General features: G+C 38.5%; 1 protein-coding gene and 2 non-coding genes across 16 annotated transcripts in view; 2 read left to right on the top strand and 1 right to left on the bottom strand.

Annotated features, from left to right (window-relative positions):
- The first annotated feature begins 5,675 nt into the window (after positions 1-5,675).
- TRNAK-UUU (transfer RNA lysine (anticodon UUU)) lies at positions 5,676-5,748 on the top strand. The gene has a single exon. It is a non-coding gene; the product is annotated as a tRNA-Lys (tRNA).
- A 277-nt stretch (positions 5,749-6,025) lies between these two features.
- Positions 6,026-6,098, bottom strand: TRNAK-UUU (transfer RNA lysine (anticodon UUU)). The gene has a single exon. It is a non-coding gene; the product is annotated as a tRNA-Lys (tRNA).
- Positions 6,099-12,320: 6,222 nt separating this feature from the next.
- MDM4 (MDM4 regulator of p53) overlaps positions 12,321-26,767 on the top strand; it is a 36,613-nt gene continuing 22,166 nt past the window's right edge. For 13 of the 14 annotated variants that reach the window (XR_006720093.2, XR_012501898.1, XR_006720098.2 and 10 more), the window contains exons 1-3: positions 12,321-12,476; positions 23,325-23,437; positions 25,029-25,103. Coding sequence is in view for 11 of the 14 variants with exons in the window: in XM_045506717.2 (XP_045362673.1) it covers positions 23,360-23,437; positions 25,029-25,103 (153 nt within the window). In the remaining 3 variants the exon portion in view is untranslated. Of the gene's footprint in view, positions 12,477-23,154; positions 23,226-23,324; positions 23,438-25,028; positions 25,104-26,767 lie in introns of all 14 variants that reach the window. The other variant, XM_010969180.3, reaches the window with a different exon arrangement.

The following is a 26,767-nucleotide window of genomic DNA, read 5'->3' as shown; positions in this document are numbered from 1 at the left end:
TCTTTCGAAAGGCATAGCAATTAATGGGGAGGAGAAATATAAGGCAGTGGATGGGGCAACGCAGGATCAAGAGGAAGACTTTTTTTTTTTTTCTATTTCGAATGGGAAAGGCTCATATGTTGAGGGGGACACCAAGGAGACAGATGATTAATGAAAAATGTCCCAGAGGAGATAGGATCCAGGCATATGGGGGTGGAGCTGCCTGGGATGTCTTTGAGAGGCAGAGCAGAGGCAAATGCATTTGTGGACTGGTAAACCTAGAGGTTATACTTAGAAGGGGTTGCTACCTGATAGCCTCTAAGCAAATCTGAGAGAGAAGGGAGGGTTGAGGGCTTAAGTGGTTAAGGTTAAAGTAGCCACTGAAAGGAATGAGAGTGGTAGCTTCTTAAGAGAGAAATAGAATCGTCTGCAGAGTTGAAGATACGGCTGGGTCAGATCTTCTGACATGTAGTGGCCACAGTATGGATATTTTCATCATTTTCATCTGCAGCTCAGGAAGCCCAGGTGCAGAATGTTAAATCAGGGTTGTGGTTGCAGGAGAAGGACAGTTGAAGGATAAAGGGGAGAGAGGGTTCCAGGCAAAAGAGGAGACGCCGAAGGAGGGACCTGCAGCTAAAGAAAGGCTATGAATCTTGAAGAAGGGGGAATCGAGGCACTGAGCTCTCTCTCTAGTCTTCTCCTCTTCCAATCTTTTCTCCAACGCCCCAGCCAGAGTGCTCTTTCTGAAGCAAGCATCGGCTTCCCTTGCTTAAAACTGACCAGCCTATAAGCTCCGCGAGGGCAGGGATTTTGTACCTTGGTTTTTAAACTTTTGTATTCCCAGAGCCTGGAACAGTGCCTAGCACATAGCACCTGCTCAGTGAGATTATCGACTGAATGGGTGGCTCCAAATAGCTCTAAAGTTCAAACTCCTTATGCCTACAAGATCTCTTGCTTTTCGCTCTAGCATCTGAGGGCAGGGACTTGGTCTTGTTCATCCTTCTGTCCTCAGGGCAGCACCTGCTATAGCGTAGGAATTCAATCCATATATGTTGAATTGAAATCCTGCCTGCATCCCATTGCAAACTGCATGCACTGGCCTCACTGAGCTCCTTGCAGTTCCTAGAAGACAAGCTCTTCTCACCTAGGGGCCTTTCTGCAGGCTTTTCTCACTGCCTAGAAAGGGCCTCCCATCCTCATCCCCCTCCACTGCCGCCCTTCCCTTCGTGTGGCTTTCTCCCTGGTAAGCAGAATAATAGCTTCCCAAAGGAGGAAACGTCTGCTTCCTAACCCCCGGAGTCTGCGACTATGTTATCTTGCATGGCGAAAGTGCTGTGTGGCTATGATTAAGTTAAAGACCTCGAGGTAGAGAGATTAGCCTGGATTATCCAGGTGAGCCCAATCTAATCACATGGGTCCTTAAAAGTGGAACACCTTTTCCAGCTGAAGTTAGAGGGAGGTATGCTGACGGTAAAATGGTAAGACAGATACAACCCTGGTGGCTCTAAAGTTGGAGGATGGAGGTCCTGAGCCAAGAAATGTGAGCGATTTCTAGAAACTGGAATAGGCAAGGAAACAGTTTCTTCCCTAGAGCCTTCATAAAGGAGCAAAACCCTGTTGTCAACTTGATTTTAGCCCAGTGGGACCCACGTTGGGCTTCTGATCTACAGAACTGTAAGATAATAAACTTATGTTGTTTTAATCCATTAAATTTATGGTAATTTGTTACAGCAGCAAAGGCAAACTAATACACCCTGCAACTGGTTTTTCAAGAAGCTTCCCTAGAGGGCCTCCCAAGGATGTCTAGGCACACCTGAAAGCTGCCCGGGCTGGCAGCAGTAAGCATGGCGGGTTGTGATGGCTTGTTCACTGTTTTTCTGAATTGGAGCAGGGACAGGGGAAGTGGGTAACTGAGCTATAAACTCCTTAAGGACAAGGAACTCTGTGTTGGGTTTACCTTTGAATTTCTATCCTAATTCATTGCCTGATGCAAAGCTGATGCTCAATAAATACCTGGTGAATGAGTCAATGAACAAAGACCTGGGTTTAGTTTATAGGAAGAGAGTGACTGGGCTAGACAATGGGGCCTGAGAATTTAAGATTTCAGTGGTAATAACGAGAAGTAGGTTATGAGTCGGGAAGCAAGTGGTTGAAGAGGATGGGAGGAGAGGGTGGGTGACTGTTTATCTGCACTGTGGTGTCTGGGCTCTGCTCTGGGTTAGGGCTAACCTGTAAGACAAGTTCAAGCTAAAACTGAAAAAGGCAATGTTTGTACCATTTTCATTTTACAGTCCTTCAGTAGATTTTCTTCAAAAAATTCAAGTATCTGTGAAAGATGGATGTTGGAAACGGGGTAAGGGTGCTGTGTAAATATTTGGTGGTTAGACTGTTGTCTTAAGTCCCACTGATCTTGCTGCTTTGGCATCAGTCCTGCTTCTCCCCTCTGTCTTTTCAATGATCCAGGATATTTGAGGGCTGCCTTGTTCAGGGAGAATTTATCCCAGGGTCTGACCTCCGGGTGCTGTGCAAGGTTCCTGGGCTGCTAGCCTTGCTGGGTTCTCAGAGGGAAGGGTGGTGGGAGAGAGATTGGAGTGCCCACTGGAAACCCAGGCTAAGCATGGTTCAGAGTTAGGCCAAAACACAAAAGGAGACTTTTCAGAACAACTTCTCTGTACCACACATCTTCCCAGTACCTTGTAATGGTCTCAGCTCCAAAGACTCTATTCAGTGTTGGTGAACCACTGAGTCTCTGAGTAGGCAGGTACACTTGGCTTTGGTTTGGGGACCCTGGGAAAGCCTCTCAAAATGACCTGCGTAAGTTCTACCGTTGTAGATGTGTTTCCTGGCTCTTCAATAAAATTGTATTCAACGAAGACTAACCCTGTACTAAATATTCAGCCAGGCTCCACCGTGGAACTCTTAGTATGAGGAAGACAAGACCTCAGCATCCAAGGATGTACCCCCAAGACCCTGTGAAAACAGGAACCAATCCAGGGTGCAACCAACTTAGACGACAAAGCTTGCGGGCTGGAAGGGGAGTGCAGTGCGCTGTGTCAGGGTCCAGAGATGTAACAAGTGGGGCCTGAGAACTGCAAAGATAACCCTTTCTTCCTCCACAACCTTTTCCATCTCTGATACAGATTTCCTGGCGATTTTCAATGACAAATGAGTCTGATGAGTAGGAGGGCAAAAGAATCCCTTTAAAAATTAGTGGGGGACAGGGAGCAGCCCCTCAGAGCGAGCTGGGAGGCTGCCATCCCAGGCTCCAAGGGGGTTCGAGTCCTCAGAAATGTCCACTGAATAAAACATAACTCTCAGAAAAAATTAGTGGGGGATACTAACTACTATATATAAAACAGATAAATTTACACTACATAGCACAGGCAACTATATGCAACATCTTACAGTGACCTACAGTGAAAAAGAATATGAAAAGGAATGTATATCTGTATATGTATGATTAAAACATTATGCTGTACACCAGAAATTGATGAAACGAGGTAAACTGACTATACTTAAATTAAAAAAAAAGTTGTAACAACAACAGCAAAATTAATGGGGGAAATTAAGCTTAAGAAATAAGGCAGGGCGGGGGGGAGGGGGTAGTGATGGGCCGAAATCTAGAACCTGTGAGTTTAGACTGCCTTCTAGTGGGAGAATTAGGTTCAACAGTCAACGTGAGTGAGAAACTCGAAGAAACACTCAGAAGAATTCATGCTAAATAAGGCGCGAGATAGCACTCCGGGTGGCGTTTGTAACGCAGCATAGAAAAAAACGGATTCAGTTCATGCTTGCTCAGGTGGGACTTTGCAATGTTAACAAGCCAAACTTGCAGTTCAACTTTCGAACTTTGCCGTTGCCTTTACGATAAAATTGTTCTCCTTAGCCTGAAATAAACCCGATCAGCTGTTTCCAACTCGGCACTTCCTTTCTCTGCCTCCCTCCATTCCAGCCAGATTAATATATTCACTATCCCCTAAACACAGTTTTCACTCCCCAGTTTCCTTCCAGACTTACTCTTTTCCTTCCCACTGTGCCTAGCTCACTGCTGTGGAAACAGTGGGGACTCAATAAGCAAGTTATGAGTTAATCCCAGTCTATTTAAACAGCTGGTTTATTATCCTAAAGGAAAGGGAATATGATGTAACAGAGACATTGGGCAGGAAAAAAACAAAACAAAACAAAACAAACCTTGAAGTTCCCTTTGGGGACGCTGGACAGACACCATTTCCCTTAATTAAAAAAAAAAAACCAAACAGGTATATATTTTCACATCTCATTCGTACAAACTGAACAAGTTTTTTCTTATCTAACACATGGGCGCTCAAGAAATATCTGAATAAATACGTATCTGTCTGGCTCATTACAATTCCCTCTGTACACTTCTGACAGTTATTTGCTGAAACTCAACTCTGGTGATGTATTTTCCTTGCTGAAAACTCAAGGACCCCTGTCCTCATTTTATAATCTCTGCCTTTCTGTCCATTCTCATCCTCTGCCACTTCTTGTTCTTGAATTCTTATTACTGCGTTTATTACTTTGTTTAAATTGTTTGCTTAAATGTCTGCATTCTTTTCCAGACTGTGAACAGGATCTCTGACTCTAGAGTCAGCACAGAACCTAAGCCATAAGAGATATCATGTGATCAATAAATGTTTGTTCATTTAGATTCATTTACAGGTCATCTAATCAATTTCCCTCATTTTGTAGGTGTGGAAACCCGGACCTGTTTGGGATCACACAGCTTGTTGGTCTTTATTCTAAAAGAAACAGACAATTGTAGGAAACAAATCCCTCCAACTGAGGCTGGGCCGTTTTGTTCATTGTGTTCAGAAGCCTCAAGTTCCCAGAAGCAAAAATGAATTCCCTTATCAGTCTTTGAAATTTCATAATCCTGTGTACCACACCCTGTGTGTCAGGGTTGATGAAACTGATTTTAGGAAAAACTAGGCTGATCTGGAGATATTTATTCTTGGTGCTCCATGTTGCTTCCACTGGTACACACTAATATTGCTGCAGAAGGATTCATCTTGTGAGTCTGACTTTAGGATTGCAACTTGCCTGGAAAAGGGGGAAAGGCAAAATCCAATCAAAATCTAAATTAAAGGTCTAAACTCCCTTTCAATTTAAAGTCAGACCCAAGTTTCCATAGTCACTTCTGTTTTTCTGTATTAGCTCCTCTATTCATGAATCAAATTTATCTTTCCTTCTTTTGTGCTAAGGAACGCTTATCTAACAGCTACCTCATCTAATGAATGGAAATGTATTGTTCACCAAAAATATGGGGAAAATATGTAATCTGGTTCAGTAGAATAACTAAAATTAAGAGGTCCTATCAAGGCAGTAATCGATGGAAAATAGAAGAATTGTAATAAAAAGAGGTTGCAACTCTGTCTGAATTTTTAATATTCATCTTGGTTGCCCATTTTTCTGTAATTTACTCCCGCTTAGTTTGAGAGAGCTTAGTAGATACTGGAAATTTATCAAAAATGATATATGAAAGAGCTTAAAGAATACATGTGTTAAGTAAATGAAGAAAAATATAGAAAAGTGAATGTCTGTTTTCAGCTTGCTGGAAAAAAAACTTTAATACCAATTAAAATTTAGATTTAATTTGCTTAATAAGCCGTTAGAATATGCTTGAGAAGCAATTAGAATATTATCAAGTAAAAGGAGGAAAGATACCTGAAGAGGGCGCCCGGATAGCTCAGTCGGTAGAGCATCAGACTTTTAATCTGAGGGTCCAGGGTTCAAGTCCCTGTTCGGGCGTTGTTTCTTTCTTTTTCATACCTCGTAACCAGGTACCAGACAAAAATTCCAATGCTGCAGCCTAGTTCTATTTTATATCGAATTAATTTCATTTTTCATTAATTTCAAAATATGCTAGATAAACATTCTCAGGGGAGGAAAAAAATGGCTACGCAAAATCACTCAACTTTTGGCAAGTGTGGAGGTTTTGCACAGTGGTTTCCCAGCGAGAAGCAGTTTTTTTTCCTTCGGATTCCTAATCGTTCAGAAAGAAAACAAAAAGAACGATGAAACAGAGCGCCCGAACAGGGACTTGAACCCTGGACCCTCAGATTAAAAGTCTGATGCTCTACCGACTGAGCTATCCGGGCTCTCGCGGATCAAAGACTGTTATAGTGTTTTACATAAGATTGAGAAACCCTGTGTCGTCGATTCGTCCCGCCAGCATTTTGTGAAACTATTTTAAATCCAAGAAAACTCTGGATTCATGCGCCAAGAAGAACAGAAGCCCGAAATCATGCCCCTTTCACCAGCCTTACCAGTTAACAAAATTACATTTATATGCCCAATAACCATTATTAGGTAGACCTCTTTGATTTGTCATCTAACAGGTCCAGGATTAACAGAACGGCGAGGTATGTCACTTTTGAAGCGCTGTAGTGACATCAGACCTAGTATACTGATTATAGGGTGGGTACCAGTTCTAAAACCTACCCGATAAAAACAACAAAAAATGAGTCTCTCTAAGAGAGATTACAAGTATGCTGTTCTGAAGCTCTTGAATTGAACTATGTAGTATAAAGTGGGAGAAAGGACCCTGCAGAGGGATAGTGAGATTGTCCTGTAGGTCCGTCGAAGGCGTCCAAGTAAATTTACGTGATGCAAACTCTGGAAAAGGTCACCAGAAGTGACCTCGGGGGCAGAAATCCTACTAAACCAGAGAGGAAGCTGAACATGCCAGCAGAGAGGCACATTATTGATCTAGACATTGGAGGCTTCCGCAGCCATCAGTAATCTGTGCACTGCACTCTGCTATAGGGCTGGCGACGGGATTACCCACGATGGGGCTAAGAATGCAACGTGAATGGGTTTTCGTTAGCTGAAGTTGCTTTCCCTTAATTCCATCTGCTTCACTCCAACTGCTTTGAGAGTGATTGTGCCCGGGTCCAGCAATTCCACTTTTAGGAATTTGTCCTAAAGAAATAATCAGGGATGTAACAAAAAGACCTGATTACAAGAGAGAATGTCATGGCATTTTAATTGAAAAAAATTGTAAATGACATACGTGACTATGTAAATTATGGTAACAGCCTTAATAAGGAATGTTATGCAGCCATTAATAATAATCATGCTATAAAAGAACCCAGCTTAGGAAAAACTGCAAAATACTGTAAAGCTAGGAAATATTTCAAATAAAAAAGTTTAAGCAACACGGATATATTGTACAGCACAGGAAATTATAACCATTATTTTATAATAAATTTTAATGGAGTATAAACTGTAAAAACACTTAATCACTATGCTGCACACCTGAAACTAATATAATATTGTATATCAACTATACATTGATAAAAAATTTTTAACGGGTGCATATATGTACACTGAAAAACTAAAGGGCTAAATAAATGCTCATGTAAAGCCTGGGTTCTGAAATTAGGTGCCCCTTTTTGAATCCTTACCACCAATGTGTGATCTTGAGTTAGCTATTTCTCTGTCTCAGGGCAATAAAATGATTGTGAGAAGTAAAAAGATTTTTATATAAATTGTTCAGAATAGTGTGTGACATGAAATACACATTCATGAAGTCACATAAAGACTTAATGGCAAACACATAACAAGATCAGACTCTGGATTCTGCTCTATCATTTTCTAGGACGATCCACCCTTCAACAAATGCTTAACAGAGTTTTACAAATTAATTTTTATTGAGGTATAGTTGACCTATAATTTTGTTAATTTCGGGTATACAACATGATTTGATATTTTATACATTGCAAAATGAGCACAATAAGTCTACTTAACATCTGTCACTATACATAGTTAAGACAATTTTTTTCTTGTAAGAGAACTTTCAAGATCTACTCTCTTAGCAAAACAAATACGTAGGACAGTATTATTAACCATAGTCATGCTCTATGAAGGCTTAACATATTGGACTGGAGTGGAGGCAGATGTAGAGAATTTGGAAAGCTGACAATATTGAGTTAATGTGAGCAAAAAGAATAACTTTATCCCCTAAGTAATAGGGAACTGTTAAAATTTTGTCTCATTAATGTTCCAGTTTCTTACTCAAAGGAACACACATTAGATTTCCTTCACTCATGTCACATTAAAAACATAACAAGGACTACCGTGTTAATTATTCACTATAAAAACCACATCACCACAGCTAATCATCCACACAGAGCTAATGGGAGAATGGTTTCTAAAACTGACTGCATGCAGATGAGATGCTGATTCATAAAAATTAGGAGTATTAGACTGCCTTTTCTTTGCTCAAAACCCTTTGATTCTTCTCTGCTACTTACTGAATAACACATGGAACTTTTTAATAACAGTGTTCAAAATTCTCCACAGTCTGGTCCTGGCCTACTTTGCTAGCATTCCATGCCAGTGCCATTTAATAGAAACTCAATGCAAATCACATACGCATTTCAAACCATATGTGGCTGCTGGCTATTATATTGACAGTGTAATTCAATACAATGCCAATCTTCCACACAGTAATCAGCACTTCAATCAAAGTGGATTCTTCTTGGTTTTCATATGGTCTTCTAAATTCTCATTCCTCTCCTCATTATTTACTCCATGTTTCCTCAAATGACTTCTCCTATCTCTGCCTCTTAAAATCCTACTCATTCTTAAAGGCCTCACTCTTCAAAACCTTCAATTATTATGTTAAATGCGAAGGAAAGATTAATTCAAGACCCTATAGACTCACAGTTTATAAAGTCAGTGATAGAGCCATATATTTGTTATTCAAATTGAAAAAATAAAATTGGATGTCTACGATACAACATGCACAAAGATTTATTCCAAATGAGCTAAAGGCTTAAATGTGAAAAGCAAATCTTTAGAACTTTTAGAAGAAAATATATGAGAGTGCCTTCATAGACAGAAAAGAATCTCTTAAACAATATACAAAAAGCAAATCATAAAGAAAATAATAAATCTGACTTCATTAAAAAAACTGTTCGTCAAAGGACAGTATTCAAAAAGTGAAAACAAGCTACGGATTTTGAAGATGTTATTTGTAATACATACAATCAAGAAGGATTAATACCCAGATTATATAGGGAACTCCTATAAATCAATACGAAAAAGGCAAACCAATAGAAAAATGGGCAAAAGATAAGACCAGACAATTCACAGATGAGTGACCATGGTAAATAAATATGAAAAAATTCTCAACCTTAGTAATAACCATGGACATAGAAATCAACCACCATGAGAAACCATTTCACATCTTTTTTTTTTTTTTAAATAATCTGTTAATAACAACAACTGGCAAAAACAGAATTCTTGCACATTCCTATCAGGAGTGTATACTCCCACAATCACTTTGGAAAGCACTTAATCAGGATCTCATAGAGCTGACAACGTGCCTGTTACCTAATAATTCTACTCCCTAAAGTGCACATGGACACAAGTATAAGATTGTTTGAGAGCAAAACAATTGGAAACCCCTAAATATTTATCTAAGGAGGAGATGGGATAAAGAAAAAAAATCGTGGTGCATTCATTACGGTTACGGGTTGAATTGTGTCCCCTCAAAATTTATTTGTTGAAGTTCTAAGCCCCAGTGCCTCAGAATGTGACTCTACTTGCAAATAGGCCCTTTATAGAGGTGATTACGGGACAAGGAGGTCATATAGGTGGGCCCACACACAATACGACTGATGTTTCTATAAGAAAAGGAGATTAGGACACAGGCAATGCGTACAGACAGAGAAGCAAATGTGAAGACAAATTTTCAAAAATTTCAAAGCATAAAGTATTTAAAGGAAAATATACACATACAAATCCTGTAAGTCTAAAGAAATGCATGACAGGGGTAAATACCAAACCCAGGATAATGGTTCCTTCTGCAGTTGAAGGAGGGTGATGCTAGAGGAGAAAGGACAATAGGGAGCTTCTCTGTATAGGGTAAAGTATTGCTCTATAGGAAGAGTGGTGGGGAAAAAGACATCATGCCCTTCATTATATCTTCTTGCATGTCTGAAGTAGTTCCTTATAATTTTTAAGAATGACTATCGACCAATAACATTGGCTTCTAATTCTTTTAGAGTTGCAGTGGGCCTTAGAAAAGTCATCTCATTCAGCCATTTTACGTGACAGATTAGGAAACTGAAGACCTGCATGACTTTCTGGTCTCTAGCGAGACTAAACCCAGATTTCCTGTTTCTTAAATAAACGGTTTGCGAATACAGTTCTCAGAGAAGGAAGTGGTAATCACTGAGTCAGTTATGAGCTTGTTAAGCCAATTTCATTTTCTTTTTTGACAAGATTACTTGGCTGGTAGAAGAAATACCACAGGTATGGCTTATTTTCATTGTAGCAAGTCATTTGATGAAATTTTATGAACTCCTTGGCAAAGGCCAGAGAAATGTTGCCAGATGTTGACCTCTGTTAATAGGTGGGATCATTGGTGGTTTAAGAACAACACTGGAAGAGGAATAGTTAATCATGAATCAGTGTCAACCAGGAGGGGGAAAGCTCTATTTTTTTTTTTTTTAAATTTGTGGGGTAATTAGGTTTGTTTATTCATTTATTTTTAGAGGAGTTACTGGGGATTGAACCCAGGACCGTGGGCATGCTAAGAATGTGCTCTACCACTTTGAACAATACACTGCTCCCCAAAAGCTCTATTCTTAATAATGCCCTATTCGACATATTTATTAAGGCTTTAAATGAAGGTAGGTTAGGTATGTTAATCAACAACCTGCAAAATGCAAAAGTGAAAGAGCTAAGCTCTCCTGACTCTCCAGGCAAGGTTAACTTCATTGTAGTGCTTAACGCATCCTCTTTACCTGGACAGTCTGATTCCTCCTCTAGACACATTCCAGGCCTCACTTGTTTTAGAATCCTCTAGGTTGGTGCCTGGCACACAGTAGATATTCAACAAGTATTTGTTCATCTTTAAACAAACTGAATTGGCTGACATGATCATAATTCCAAGAGCCCAGGAAACAGTAGGAAGGGACCTAAACACATACTCTCTTAAAAGATACAAAGTGAACTCCTATCTGGGAATTTTTTTTAAATTAAAATTAATTAGGGGGGAGGGTATAGCTTGGTGGTAAAGTGCATGCCTAGCATGCATGAGGTCCTGGGTTCAATTCCTAGTACCTCCATTAAAAATAAATAAATGAATAAATAACCTAATTACCTCTCCCCATTAAAGAAACACTAAGTTTTTTTTTTTAAAATTAAAATTAATTGCAGAAAAAGAGAGGAGAAATAGTTGACAGTGTTTCATCTCAAAAAGCCCTATCCCTTTATTTATTTATTTATTTTTTTGAGAGAGGTGGTTGCTTACTTTAAGCTCTCTGGGAGTAACTGTGAAAAAAAAATTAATTCTTAAGCTTACTTACAGAACTTGGTCTCCCACCTAAGTGGAGGTTATGTCAGAAATAGACCAAGGTGCAATGTGCAAATTAAGAGAGGTCATTGCTCCATTTTATTTTGCATGGATGTGTATCTGGCTCTTGGAGCCATATCTTAAATAGGACAAACAGGTGCCTGTTCAGAAGGGTGGCAAAGGGGCTTGAAGCCATGGCAAATAAATAGGTGAAAGCTCTAAGGGGATTTTTAGCCTGCAGAAAACCGAAACAGAAGAGTTAGAGATGGGACATGGTAGCTGTCTTCAAACAACAAAATAGTACTTACATTGAAAAGAATGAAGCCTTACTCTTCTCCCGAGTGCAGAAGTGAAACCAATAGAAATGGCTAAATAACATATTTCAGCTCAAAAAACCCTCTAACATCTAGAATCATCCTAAAATAAATGAAATGAGGTATCTGGGGGAGGTCATGCCATTTGACACTGGCAGAGGTTGAAGACAGCCTGTCTGAGAGGTTTGTTGAAAGTACTTTTGTGTTGGGAGAGATTAGGCTAGATGACCTGGCTGTGTGAGCCAAATAAACTCCACCTCGTTGTCCTTTGCACCTCTCTTTTAGCATTTACCGCGTATCCTGTAATGTGATTCTTGTATATACTAGTGTTGTCCTCCCCCAGTTAGCGACAGCACTAGGACGCAGTTTCCCCTCTCCAGGCACCTCTGGGTGTTAGAATGAATCAGTTAACACGGAGGAACAGAGGGAGTAGCGTTTTTCTGAAGAGCTTAAAAGGTGGCTTCTGATTATGCTTTCAGCTTTCTACCCTCCCTGTTTTTTTGATTTCCCAGGACATGTCTGCAAATATCACAAGACCCTACAACTTGCTGAAATGTTCTCTCTTGAAACCTCACAACTCTATTAGTCTCCAGGTCCTGCGACTCTCTTTCCCCAGACTGGAATCTACTCTATGGTAGGGACAGCTCAGCCTTCTAGCTCTCTAGCCCTTCAGTTGTCCCATCTATGGTTTCCGGAGGCCTCACCGGAAGCCCTTGTAGGAAATCTGTTGCGGAGGCCGGAAGTTGCCCCCAGCCACTCGCCGTTTCAAAATGCCGCTGAGGCCTTAGGGCCTGTGAGTGACGCCCCCTCCCCCCGGGGCTCGGCGGGGGAGCGACTCATGGAGCGGCCGTAAGGTGTGGCTCTTGGTTTCATCCGTGGGGTGCCGGGAGGCTGGGGGCGGGAAGTGGAGAGTGGGGAGCGGGCGCGGCGCGACCAGTTCCGCAGGCCCTAGAGCGGGGGTAGCCGGCGGGAGGAGCTAGAGGCGGGGGTGGCAGCGTGGGGACGGTCTCACCCGGCGGAAGAAGGGCTGGTGGGGGAAGGGTTAAAAGATGAGGACCCGCGGAGGATAAAAACGGAGGTGGGGGGGGGGGGTGAGATGAGGCGGAACGGGCAACAGGTCAACGTACCTAAAAATACGAATAGTCAGATTGAAGATGTTTAACTGGACCCAGAAATTGAGGACGACTGAGGCACTTTGGAGCAAAGGTGGGAGGGTGGGAGGCAGAGAGAATGACATTGAGGTGTCTTCAGGATTTTAAGGTAGTAGTTTTAAGGGCTGGGGACCATCTCTCAGAGGCACTTGAGTGTTTCAAGAATGCTTATTTGGGAGAGGGGGCACATCCAGATTTCCCTAGAGTATAAGGAGATGGGGCTCGGGAATATGTATTTTTTTAAAAAGCCTTTTATTCATCCTTTTTAGGGGGTAGATAATTAGTTTTACTTATTAATTTTTTAGAGGAAGTACCGGGAATTGAACCTAGGACCTCGTGTATGCTAAGCATGTGCTCTACCGCTTGAAATACACCCTTCCCCCGGGAATACGTATTTTAACCAGCACATTTCCCAATTGATTCTTGTACACCCTTAAGTTTGAAAACCAGTGTTTTAAAGCGACAGCCAGAGGGTATGCTGCAATTCTTTTCCTTCGTCTAGAAAAGCTTGTTAGGGAGCTCCTCCATGCCTTGGGATGTTGGCACGCGGAACAAGTATCAATCAAAAATATTTGGTCCTTTTGGTATTAGGTATTAGTGCGTCGTAGTTTGGGTTTAATACCCTCCCTCCGCATACTTTCTTGCTATGAAAAGTTAATTTAGAAGTATTTATTTCATAATATTTTGTTTCACAGTGTGGTAGGGATCACAACTTTAAAAACTTTTACAGTTTTTAAAAAAACCAAAATAGTACTTGCCTGTTGTTTGGAAAAAAAAAAACAAAAACGCACAATACGGAAGTGTGTAAAGTTAACTGTCCGTTAACCTGTCCCTAACCTGTTCCCTCCTCAAGCTGGCTACCTTAGCTATTTGATATTATGTCGTTCCTGACTTTTTCCATGCATGCTCACGTTTTTAAACAACAGTGGGATCATTTTGAATCTATTGTTCTGCACCTTGAGTTTTTCAAATAGGGACAAATCAGGGACAGCTTTCCACAAAGTATACATATAATATTTTCTTTTAAGGACTTGCGTAGTATTGCGTTATAGGGTTGTACAAGAATTTCCTTAGCCAGTTCCCCATTGATGGATTTTTAGGTTGTTTCTTGGCATACTGTTTGTTTGGCAGACTGTGCTGGAGCATACTCTTGCTACACACTTCACCTTTTTAAAATGTGTAACACACCTGGTAAGGAAATGAACCAATGTCTCAATGGTAGTTTCTTTTTTAAAAGAAAAAAGTTGGTTTCTATTACTTTTATGTATCTAGTTGGAAGAGAATCAGATGGTAGTTTTTACTAGAGGTCTTTAGGATTTTAAAGAATTGATAATGATTAGTTTTGCTAACATCTGACAAGAAGTTTTTAATTTGATTAGTCTTCAAATCACAGTTGTCTTCAAAGGTAGAGATTTGGAGATGAGGTATAGGAGTCTCTTGGACTAAATGTAGGATAAAAACTACTCTTCCGTCATCCCTGAGAGATGAATAAGACTGTTCTGCTCTCTATGATTTCAATCCAGTAGGGACATACATAAAAACATCATGTGGTAAGTGTTTTAATAGAGGTGCTCTGGTGCCATCAGCTTCCTTTGGGGAGTCAGAAAAGCCTTGACCAAGGAAATGACCTTTGACCTAGGTAGAAGAATGAAGAAGAATTTTCAAGACTAGAAAATAGAGCATAGAAGAGGAGTAGGGACAGGTGCTAAGGCAGTAGCTTTCAAGCTTTTAAACCATGACTCTCAGTAAAAAGTAAATTTTATACTATGACCCAGTACACGTAGGAGGGGTAATAGTTAAGAGCTCTGGCTGTGCAGCCAGAGTGCTGGGACTCTTAAGACCATGAATTTGGATAAGTTAACTTCCCCTCTGCCTCGGTTCCCTCTTCTGAAAATGAGGACAATAATATATCTACCTGAAGGATCTCTGTAAGGATTAAATGAGTTGTTGTATATAAACTGCTTTAACGAACGCCTGACACAAAGGTGCTTAAGTATGTTAAATGTTGACAATTTTCAATAACAGAAACAAGTTCCACAGAACAGAACTTTGTTATTCACTTTTATTTTCTATTCTGTTCTATTTCATTAATAGAGGGGAGGAGTTAAGACCAACTGGAATACAACTTGTAGTTTGAACAGCTCATACTAAAAACTCTGAGAGGTGAAGAGCTAGACAAATTCAAGAAACTAAGGTCATCATGGTAGGCATTGAGTGGTGGAAGTGGATACTGGAGAGGAGTACCAAGATGGAGTGGAGAGTAAGTTGGAAATGAATCATGAAAGCTAATTTACACATACCCAGTGATGAGGATGAGTTTCTGGAACTGGGAGTGCCTGCTGAGTCAGCTGTACAGGTCCATGTAGGATAGTCCTTCATTCCTCAGATGCCCTGAAAAACTAGGGTATTTTGGCCTGCTCTGGGATGTTCCTAGTTCTGCTGTATTGTGGACCCAAGTGGTGGAATTGACTTCTCTTTCAATAAGCACATGGCTCTTGAGGGAGAGTTCTTTTGAAAGGAAGCGAAGAAAACTGCAAAAAGGACTTTGTTCCCTCACTCATTGAAAAGGTGAATTCTTTTCAGATCTCTGTGCTCCTCCCCAGGGTTTATTATTAGCAGCAAAGAATCCCATCTCCAGAGAGCCAAAGCAGTATAGGTTAGTAATAATGATTCTTTTAATGTAACTGGAATAGTATTTCTAAGGTTACTAGTTTTTTTCAAGATACAATAGTTAAACACATGGAATTTTTGTGATTTCTTACACATTTGCTGTGTATGATTCAACAAGGTAATTAAAACTTACTGTTTTAATTCAATGTTTTTTCTGTTTTCTCACCTTTTAAATATTTTAAAGCATTTCACAGATGTGTCATTTTGCCTTTAAATATGTCAGGCTGTAGCTCTTATGTTAGGATTTTTTAAGAAGTTACTACATTGCCTTTCTACTACCATTAGCAGCTTCTGTATTGTTTTACTATCTCCTCTTAATGAGGAGAACACTCTGCTTCTTTTCTGTTGTATATTGCTAGTAGTTGAAATAGTTATTTTAATTCTTTATCATTCCTATATAATTTTGCTTCCTTTCAAAAATCCTTAAATCATCTTATAATTTAAATTAAATAAAATTTCTCTTAACTTTGTTTTTTGGTTCAAGTGTTTTTAAAACACTGAGAACTAATTGATAAAAAATACTTCTCATTGATTATCAATTTCTGTAAAAAAAAGTGTATAATTTAGGGACAGCGGCTTCTTAATAGTACTTAGTGCATAATTCAAAATTTCCTGATTGTTTAGGAAAAAAAATGACATTTTACAGGTGGCTTGTTTGAATCAGGACTTGAACAAAGTCTGCACATTGTGTTAGGTTTTTTAAGTCTGGTAACAGTCTCTTAAAGTTTCTCCTTCACCATAACACTACCTCCAAGGTTCTGTAGAATTTCCCACATTCTGGACTTAGCTAATTGCCTGCTTTTAGTATTGTTTACTTATTCCTTCACCCTCCATTTTTCCCTACAAACAGTAGTTAGATCTAGAAGCTTGATTTGGATTTTTTTGTTGGGGGGAGGCGTCAAGAATACTTCAGAGGAGTACTGAGTGCTTCCTGTTGCTTCACTCAGGAAGTACATGATGTGTGAATGACCCTCTTTTTTTTTTTTTTTAAACATTTTTTTATTGAGTTACAGTCATTTTACAATGTGTCAAATTCCAGTGTACAGCACAATTTTTCTGTTAAATATGAACATACATACATTCATTGAATGACCCTCTTTTTAAAGATAAGTTTGGTCAGTTGGTTAAATGCGGTAAGCCTGCTCATTTTTTTTTTCTTTTTTTCCCTCAGGAGAAGGAAGGATTTATCATTTGCAGCAAGTAAGAAAAACTCTAGGGATTTTTCTCAAAGCAGTGTTGCCCAGAACATCAAAATTGGGGAAATTTTAAGCTAAGGGTACACGCATATTCATGAAGAGGCTTGGGTGGCAGGCAGAGTCCAAGCTTTAGTTGATCGAAGTTGAAGGGGTCAGGAAAGGTCAATGTCATTATCCCTTAGGTTCCAGCTGATCTGGTGGTTGAGCCCCTTAAAGTCCTCTCTTTCCCCAACCTTTTACTTAAATGGTTTTAGCAGCTGTTAATGACTGTTGAGGAGGTGACATTTAACCTGAGACTGGAAGGTTTAGGATGAATCAGTCTTGTTCAGAACTTAGTGTTCAAAATGAAGGAAGATTGTGCAAAGGCCCAGGTTGAAAAACCAAAAGATCAGTGTGGCTGGGGTGCAGGAAGCATGGGGACGAGCAGGGCAAGTTGAAAAGACTGGTGAAGTGCTGCGGGGTTAGACTGTTTCCCTTTAGAGAGGTAGCAAGCTGTGGAGCAGGATCTGGCACTGTAAGATTGTTTCATTTTGGTTTTTTAATCCTTCTGGCTATAGTGTGGAGTTTGGGTTGAACTGGGTTTAGAGAGCCAGTTAAGAGTCTGTTGATGTGACACAGGCAAGAAGTTAACATTTTTTGGTTTGGGAACTGGTCATGAAGTTGAAGGGGGGGTGGTTTGAAAGATTTAGGAGTTAAAGATCTGTAAGGTTTGATGATATGATAACGGAGGAAGAGGGAAAGATCATGGTGACTCCTAACTTCCTGGTTTGGGCAACTGAATGTAACTACTAACTGGCAGCAAGCTGTACTGGGGAAGGATAAGCTTTCATCTTGGGCAAGTTATTTGACTTCTTTAAGCCTCAATTTTCTCTTTTAAGGAGCAAGTAACAATACCTAACCCTGTTGTACTCAAAAGAGACTCCAGGTGAAAAAGGGACAAGATCTTGCCTTGGGTTCAGAGCCCATCAGCTGACTTCATTTCTCGCATACTTCCATGAACAGTGCCCTCGATCATGATATTTCCCCTCCCGTTCTTTCCAGTAATCTCCCGTTTACAAATCCTTCCACTTCTGTTTCCATTTCTTCTCGTTCCTCCTCTGCTTTGCAATCAAAAGTAATTTGTCCTGCTCTGAACTCCATGGTGCTTAAATCAGTATCTTTTTAATGGCACAACACTTCTACTGGGTGTTAAAGTAAATCCTTATTGAACTTTAAATTGTTCAGTGCTGCCAAGAGGTCACGTCGTGTTCCTATTCAGGTGCTGAACTAGTGTGACTGCTGACTCCCTTCTCCCAAATCATCCCCAGAGGTTCTGCGAAAGGAAAATACTGTGAGAAACAAATGGGTGGGGTGGGCTGTTCTGAACTGCTGTGTGTGTGGGTTGTGGTGTTGGGGTGTTTGGCCTAGGGCAGGAGTCAGCCAGGCATGACTGTAGGAGAGTCAGACCACAGGGGAAGGGGACCACTGGAATACTGCTGTTGTTTCTCCCCGGTCTCATTACTTTGGAATTGCTTTTCTCTGCACTTGCTGTGTTGAGCTCTTCTCAAGAGTAAATCAGGGCATTACAGAAGCCTATACTTGTGAGGAGGGGTTGAGAAAAAAACAAGTGATGACTCAGTCTTTCAAGGACCAGAACATCTCAATTTTGTAGAATTTTTTTCCAGACAATAGAAAGTAAGGACTAAACAATTTATTCTGTTAGAGCCAGCTAACCCTGATATCCAAATGAGACAAAAACTTGACAGTGGAAAATTACAGAGCTATTTCATTCACTGGTAGAGACTTTACAACCTAAACAAAATAGTAGCAAATCAAAACCAACAGTGTGCAAAAAGGAGTAATGTTCAAAACCAAGTTGGGTCTATCTCAGGTGTGCAAGGGTTTAGTATTAGAAAATCCATAAATGAAATTCAAAATTCACCACATTAGTAGATTAAAAGAAAAAAAAAAGATCATCTCAATAGGTACAGAAAAAGCATTTTCTAAATCACTCTCCCATGGTATATTAATATGGAAGAAAAGGAGCCTTTCTAAGATGATAAAAGAGTACCTGTTGGAAAAAAAATAAAGAAAACATTGTATAGGGAAACATCTGAAGCACGCCCTTTAAATTCAGAGACAAAGATGCCTGATATTGTGTGTATTCAACACTGTATTGACAGTCCTAAGCAGTAAAGTAAGACAAGTAGAAGATATTAGAGACACAAGAATTAGAAAGAAGGGAATCGAATTTTAGTAACTGCAGGTGATATGGTCATTTACATACAAAACAGAAGGATCCACAGATAAATTATTAGAAATAATTATAAAAGTTTAGCAAGTGACTGGATGTAAGATTAATGAAAGTCATTTGTATTTCTGTACATACGCAAAACCCACTAAAAATGAAAGAGAAGGCATCCCAGTAGTATCGGAATATCAACTTTAGAAATTAGTCTAACACAAATGTGCTTGACCTTTAAAGGGAAAATTGTAAAACTTTACTAAGTAGAGATAAGACCTTAATAAATAGAGGAATATGTTGTGTTAATGAATTGGAAAACAGTTTAATCTATACCTTAAATGTGATGTAATTCATAATCCCAACAGGGATTTTCATGGAACTTGATGATACTAAAATTTATATGGAAGAGTTAAGGGGCCAAGAATAGTTGGTCACTTCTAAAAAGGAATGAGGGTTGGGGGAGAGGGAAGACTTGCCCTACCAGATAGCTGGACTAGAATAGAGAGCTTACAAACACCCATGTGTGTTTATATACAACAAAGGTGGTTGTCAATCAAGAGAGAAAGGCATGTTCAATAAGTTGAGCTGGAAAAAAATGGCCATCCATATGGGGAAAAAAAAATCTCTAAAAGGAAAAAGTCAACTCCAGATGGATTAAAAGTTTAAAATGTAATAAACAAAAATTAACAAATTTAGTAGACACTACCCCTGCCCCCAATCTTAGTAGAAAGTATAGGGGAAAGTGAGACCTTGGAGAGTAAAAGATTGCTTAAACCAGACAGAAATCATTGATTAAAAAAGAGGAGATTGATAAATATAAATTTGGCTATATTGAAATTAAGTTTTTGCTTATAAAAGCAAATGGAAAGGACATTACAAATTGGGAGAAGATATTTGCAGGACACCTGGTTGACAAAGGTTTAATATTAAAAAAAATTAAAAAGAACTATTACAAATCAAGTAAGTATAACAAAATCAATTAGAAAAATGTGTAAAAGACAACACAAGGAAACACATGTGGTTGATAAGCATATAAAGAGCATCATTAGTGATCAGGGAAACACAAGTCAAGCCTATGTCTATTTGATTGGGAAAAATTAGAAAGTCTTAGGACATCAGATGTTGGAAAGGACGTGGATTCACAGGATGTCTTATACATTGTTGGTAGGATTATAAATTGATGCAAAGACTTCGAAGACAGCTTGTGTCAGATCCTAAAGTTGAATATTCCTATGTGCTATGACCCAGTAATTTCTCCTGTAGATATGCCCAACAGATACTTTTTTGCACGTATACAAGAATGTTAAAAGCAGTATTCATAATAGTGAAAGCCCTGGAAACAACTCAGATATCCATCACACACTGGAAATATACAGTAGTCAAAATAAATGAAAAATAAAGTATATTATGACGTGGGTGAATATTGAAGACATTGTGCTAAATTTTATAAGCCAGACACAAAAGGACAAATATTGTGTGATTTCACTTATCTGAGGTACCTAGAATGGGCATATTCATAGAGACAGAAAGTAGGGTGGTGGTTTCCAGGGTCTGGGGAGAGGGAATAATGGGGGAGTTCCTGTTTAATGGGTACAGAGTTTCAGTTTGCAGTGATGAAAAAGTTCTGGAGATGGATAGTGGTGATGGGGTGCAACATTGTGAGGTACTTAATGTCACTGAATTGTACATTTTAAAATGGTGAATTTTATATGAAGGAACTCAAATGACATGACAGGAATTTAGTGAAATAAAAATTCCTAAAATTACATATAATATGCTTCCTTTCTTTTTTAAAATTAAAAGCAAACTAAACTAAAAATATATCCTTTTTAGGATTCCATTTTAATGCAATAAAGTGCATAAAAAGAAAGGGAAGAAAATCAAAACAGGATTCAGGATGATTTTGGGGAGGAGGCAGGGGAGTGGGATGGGAGAATCTTACAGTTAAATATAGATTGTTGTCAGAGTCCTGGTTTGTGGATGCTTATTGCATTATTAAAAATAAGTGAAAGTGGGCCGTGTGTGGATGAACAATGAGAGTATGTCTTGAAGGAAAGGATTGTGATTAATTTTGTGCACTTGAGGTCTAATGGGAAAAAATACTGCTGTGTGGGGACTTCAGAGCTTTTCTGAGTTTAACCCTTGAGTTCAGCAGTTTACTAATTGTGTGATCTTGGGCAAATAATGTCATTGTGCTTCTCTTGCTTAATCTGTAAAATAAAGATGATAATAATGCGTATGTCATAGGATTATTTAAGTATTTAGTGGATTATAGCACAGGGAAATACATACAAGATCTTGTGGTAGCTCACAGCGAAAAAAATGTGACAATGAATATGTATGTTCATGTATAACTGAAAAATCATGCTCTACACTGGAATTTGACACAACATTGTAAAATGACTATAACTCAATAAAAAATGTTTAAAAAAAGTATTTAGTGGATTAATATATGTACTTGATACAGAGTAAGCTCTATATAAGTCTTTGCCATTTGTTTTGATTATCATTATCCAATCCTGTGTTGTAATAAACCACCCAACAACTTAGTGAGTTAAAACAGCAGCCATTTTATTTCTTATGATTCTGTGGGCTGGGTTCTGTGGGATGAACATCCCATTCAGTGAGTTGGTTCTGTTGGTCTCACTTGTAGTCTGTCGTAGAGCTGTAGTTAGGTGTCAGCTGGCATTGAAGTGTCCTGAGATGTGTGGTGCTTTGGAGGATGTGGCTGGAAAGCTGAGCGCAGCTGGATGACTGAGCTTCTCCACATGGCCTTTCTATGTGGTCTTCAGTAGAGAAGCCAGTTAGGAGATGTGGTTCACTGGGGGCCGTTTTTGGAAACATCCACACTGTTATTAATATTTGTATCCACCATGTTCTGCCACATACATAATTGTCAGTTTAGGCACTCAAGATATATTAATGAACAAATAAATGGAAATCCCATTCCACTTACAGTTTATGTTTTACGTGATAAAAATTAAAACTAAACAGTGTGTTGCTGGTAAAAAGAACAGTGAAGAAAAGAAAAATAAAGCAGGGAGGCAATAAGGAATACTAGGGGTTGGGGGTTGTGTGGTCATTGGAAGGCCTCATTGATAAACTGATGTTTTGAGCAAAGACAAAAGGAGGAGGTTAGGAGCCAGAGGGGCAAGGGTGGAAACAAGAAAACCTTTAGGGGCTAATGCAGTTCAGAGGTGGGCAGCGTGGTTAGTGTAGTAATGATGGAAGTAGGGAGAAGTGGTTTGATTTTGAATATACCTTGAAGATAGAGCTTCAGAATTTATTCATAAACTGGGTGTCAAGTGTGAGGGAAAAAAGGAATCAAGGGTAGCTTCAATGTCATTGACCTGAGTAACTGAAAGGGTGGAGCTGCCATTTACTAAGATGGCGAAGACTTACAGGACTAGCAGATTTGGGGAGATGAAATTTTTTTAAAAATATTTTTTAATTTTTAAGGTTTGAAATGCCAGTTAAAAGCTAGGTGCTTTAAAATTATGTTATGCTTATGTCCTGTTTGATTTCCCATTTTGTAGCAAGGGAACCTGATAGAAGGAGGGTGGAATTTATACTCTGTTGTAGTTAATAAGACTTCTGAGGAGAGTGAGGAATCTTTGTAGCTGTAAGCCAGAGTGTTGGTTTTTTTAATTCGTAAATTTCACTGACTTTTGTCACCTGTTTCCTAGGAGAAGTTCTGCAGGTAAACTCAGTTTATTTAAAAATTTATTTTCCTTCTCTATAGTTTTTTTTCTTTTTTTAAGAACAAAAGGTAAAAGGTGAAAAACTTTATACCTTACTCTTTATTTCAGTTCATGTTATATCTTTCCTTGATGGCTATGTATATCCACCTTAGTTTAACACCATTTTATATAGGTATTTATTTGGTGTACTCTTTTTGGGTTTGGCACATTTTAAAAGCTGCTTTAACTGATACTGAATATTTTAACTCTTTACTTTCCTGTGGTCTCTTGCCAAGACATGTTCCAGCTTGTTGCAGAGGTTTTCCTTGGTGTAATCTTGGAATCTTAATCTATTACTTAATCTTGGTAATCCCCAGCTGTGCGTCTGTCTTCTAGGGGTGCTCTCGAGCACTGTCCAAGAGGGGAGGAGATGCTGAAGAATAATCTGATCCACTGGGGACATAATGATTGTACATTTCACTTCTAGCTGGAACAGTTGACTCATCATCAGTGTGGAGGTCGGAGCATGCCTGAACCTGTTTCTCTTGCAGGCTTCGCTTGAGGGAAGTCGAGATGGTTCTTACTCTTAATTAAGCTCCTTTTTTTTGCAGGATCTGAAATAAAAAGTGATCAGAAGGGTAACAGGAACCTCAGCATGGGTATATTGCAGTTGTACTCTGATGTATGTGTCTTTTTTACTTCTGCTAGCTGCTTTTTTGTAAATTCTAAAGAGAATTTTCTCCTTTAGAAGAGATTTTATAATTTTTTTTTTACCTTTTAGATTTATCAACGGACTGTAATATTTTCACTGCCAAAATGACGTCATTTTCCACCTCTGCACAGTGTTCAACATCTGACAGTGCTTGCAGGATCTCTCCAGAACAAACCAACCAGGTAAGTTATTTTTAGGCATTCCTATTTTTCTTTTGGGGGAGAGTATAGTTCAAGTGGTAGAGCGCATGCTTAGCATACACAGGGTCCTGGGTTCAATTCCCAGTACCTCCTCTAAAAATTAAATAAATAAGTAAACCTATTTTTCTTTTAAGTTTTTAAAAATTGAACTGGGGCATGTAGCTGGCTTCACTGTAGGATTTTATGCAGACCAGAAAGGATTACTTTGTAAAATGTCATACGAGGGAAACTAGTAAACAGTACCAATGCTCATAAATTTGAATTGATCATTGATTAAATAAATACTGGAGGTTACAGATTGCTCAAAATGGCACATTCTGAAAACTATTATGTTTTAGGGTCTGGGTAGCTAGTGGAAAATTTGGGGCCAAGTTATATATTTGTTTTCTGTTTTTCTCACTTCATTGTAACTAGTTTGTTTTCTTTAAAAATCAATTTTAAATTGTAAGTATAGCAAATGTATTCTTATAAAAAAATTCAAACTTTATCGTGTATTTATCTGTCAAGTATTTATCTGTAGAGACTCCTTTCTTCCCTTCTTCCCTCAGAGTCCCTTCCCTGGGATAACACTTGATGGATCTTGTTCCAGATCTTTTCCTCTAACATAAAAATACATAATTTTGTTTTGGTTTTCATAAACATTGTACCATATATAGTATTATGTACCTTAATTTATGATAAAGATGGAATTTGGATTTGATGGGGGGAAATGTGACTTATATAATAAATGGTTTTGACTTAATTGGCCATCTCTAGAAGGAAACAAATGAAGACCCCAAACCTTGTAGAAAAACAAAATGCCAGAGAGATAAAGATTTAAACATAAAAAGTGAAATGATAAAAATATTAGAAGAAAATTTAGGAAATATTTGTGAAACTTTAGAATAAGGGAGGCCTTAAGTAAGACAAAAACTAAGGAGGCTGTAAGAGGAAGAGAGACATAAATTTGATTATATAAAATGAAAAAAATTAAATTGTGTGACTAAAGACAGACTGTACAGAGTCAAGAGATGCCAAACAAAGTCATTATCCCTTGTATGTATATACCACACCTTGTTTATCCATTCATCTGTCAGTGGTGTTTCCATCTTTTGGCTATTATGAATGATGTTGCTGTGTACACCAATGTACACACGTTTGTTTGAGTCCCTGCTTTCAGTTCTTTTAGATACATGCCTAGGAGTGAAACTGCTGGATCATATGGTAATTCTGTGTTTAACTTTTTGAGTAACTACCAAACTGTTTTCCATAGCAGCTATGCACCATTTTATATTCCCACTAGCAGCGCACAAGAGTTCCAGTTTCTTCACATCCTCACCAACACTTGTTATTTTCTTTTCTTTTTTCCATTTATCTTAGCCATCCTAAGGGGTGTGAATGTGCTGTCTTTTGAAAACGTGATTTTTCAGGAAGGCAACAAGTAATAGTCTGATCATCTGTAGTTATTAAAGATGCTAAGTGTCTACCAGGTGTTTGTTAAAAAAAAAGTTTGAGGGGGTTTGTTTTCCCCTAGGGTTTCAGAAACCAATATAATTGAAATGTAAAGAACAGGTTTATTTTATGTTTATATCAGGTACGACCGAAACTGCCACTTTTGAAGATTTTGCAGGCAGCAGGTGCACAAGGTGAAATGTTCACTGTTAAAGAGGTAAGCCATCAAAGAAAATTTTCCGTTTTAAGAAAAGCTGAGAAGTAGAACTTTATGAATGTGTAATTCTGAAATTAGGCCTAAAAAAGTAAGTTCTCCTGAGGTACTGGAGTGACTTTTGTTCTGTTTTAAAGACCATCGAGCTAAGTTGAACTTTATATTTCCTTTAAATTTCCTTTTAAACAAAGTGTGTTGTCAGCTAAACATGAGATGAACCATAAGTTCATTGATCTCAGAGTTAAAATGTGAAACATGTACAAGATTTAAAAAAATGACACTGTCTATGATTTATAGGATATGCTGCCAGGCAGGAATTCAGTGCAGTAATTTTTCATTATAAATGTTATCAGATACTCTTCTGAGAACAGTGAGTTATTTTAAACAGTATACATTTAAATAATTTATTTAGTTTCTGAATTTTTTTTTTAAACAAACCAGATTGAGTTCTTTAAGTGGAAATGACTCAGTATTAAAATGTTAATCTCTTCAAACTGCTTGGATTTAGTAGGGTAAAGATCTAACCCTTTTTAAACAGTGTGCACAATTAATAAGCTTTTTTTGGACTTTTCTTAAAAGCTTGACACCTGTTAGCAATGCTGTACCCCTGAGCCATTCTACCTCTCAAGGAAACAAATCTGGAGGCATTTCAGATTTTCTGCAATACTCATATTTCCTTTATCATTTTGAATTAAGCGTATCATTTTGGACTCTATACCTGAAATCTGATGAATATGACTTTTTTCCAAACTTTTATTAAAGTGGATTTTTATATCAGTAGCATCATTATAATGCACTGTAGTATCTCCTTCAGTAGCATGGCAGAGTTTGCCTGGGTTAAGACGAAATTAATTACATGTTGTTCAGGGAGGTTGTTTTATGGGAGAAAGTTGACAGATCAGTTTACGCAATAAGCTCTCTGTTATGAATCTGGACACCACCTGGTGCATAAAGAGGAATTTTCTAGTTTTTTATTTTTAAATATTAGTTATCAGTATGTGCATTGAGGCAGTGTGGTATAATGAGAATAGTAGTAGTATATACAAATTTAGTCTAGTGTTTTAGAAGATCTTTGTACAGAGTGGATTTATTTTTTTCTGAAAGTTGGACAGACATAAATATAAAACTCCTTTTTTTTTCTTATAGTATGTATTCTTCCCCATCTTACTTTTCTCTAGATACTTGATTAGATATGAGAGCTCCGTTAATACGGAGACATGTTGCCTGGGATGGAGGGGAGCCTAAGAGCATCATTACTCCAATATACTGGGAACAGTATAGGGAAAAATTTTGTGCAAATATGTAATAATAAGGGCCTAAAGATAAAGATAGCAGCTTTGGTCTGCTTGTGATCATTAAGTTAACCTAACTATTAAGCAGTCTTAAAAACTCTACCACCTGGAGGAAACATTAGGAAAATCAGATAATTTTAAAATATCGAATCATGAACTTGTCTGTGTTCCCTTCTATTTTGTGAACTCTGTGAAAAAGTTCAGGTAGACTAAATTTTCATTTGATAAACACTTGAATTCTCTGTTTTACACACTTAAAATGCTGATGGCTTGTTAACCATTGTACTTTTATTTGCCAAAAAGAATTAAGTGAACGCTCATCAAAGCCTATAGTGGTTATGTGCCCCTGGACTTGGAAAATATTTTTATGACCCA

The sequence above is a fragment of the Camelus bactrianus genome, chromosome 23 (assembly GCF_048773025.1).
Source record: "Camelus bactrianus isolate YW-2024 breed Bactrian camel chromosome 23, ASM4877302v1, whole genome shotgun sequence".
NCBI classification, from domain to species: Eukaryota; Metazoa; Chordata; class Mammalia; order Artiodactyla; family Camelidae; genus Camelus; species Camelus bactrianus.
Note: the sequence above shows the minus strand (reverse complement) of the source record. Positions and strands in the feature narration are given on the sequence as shown.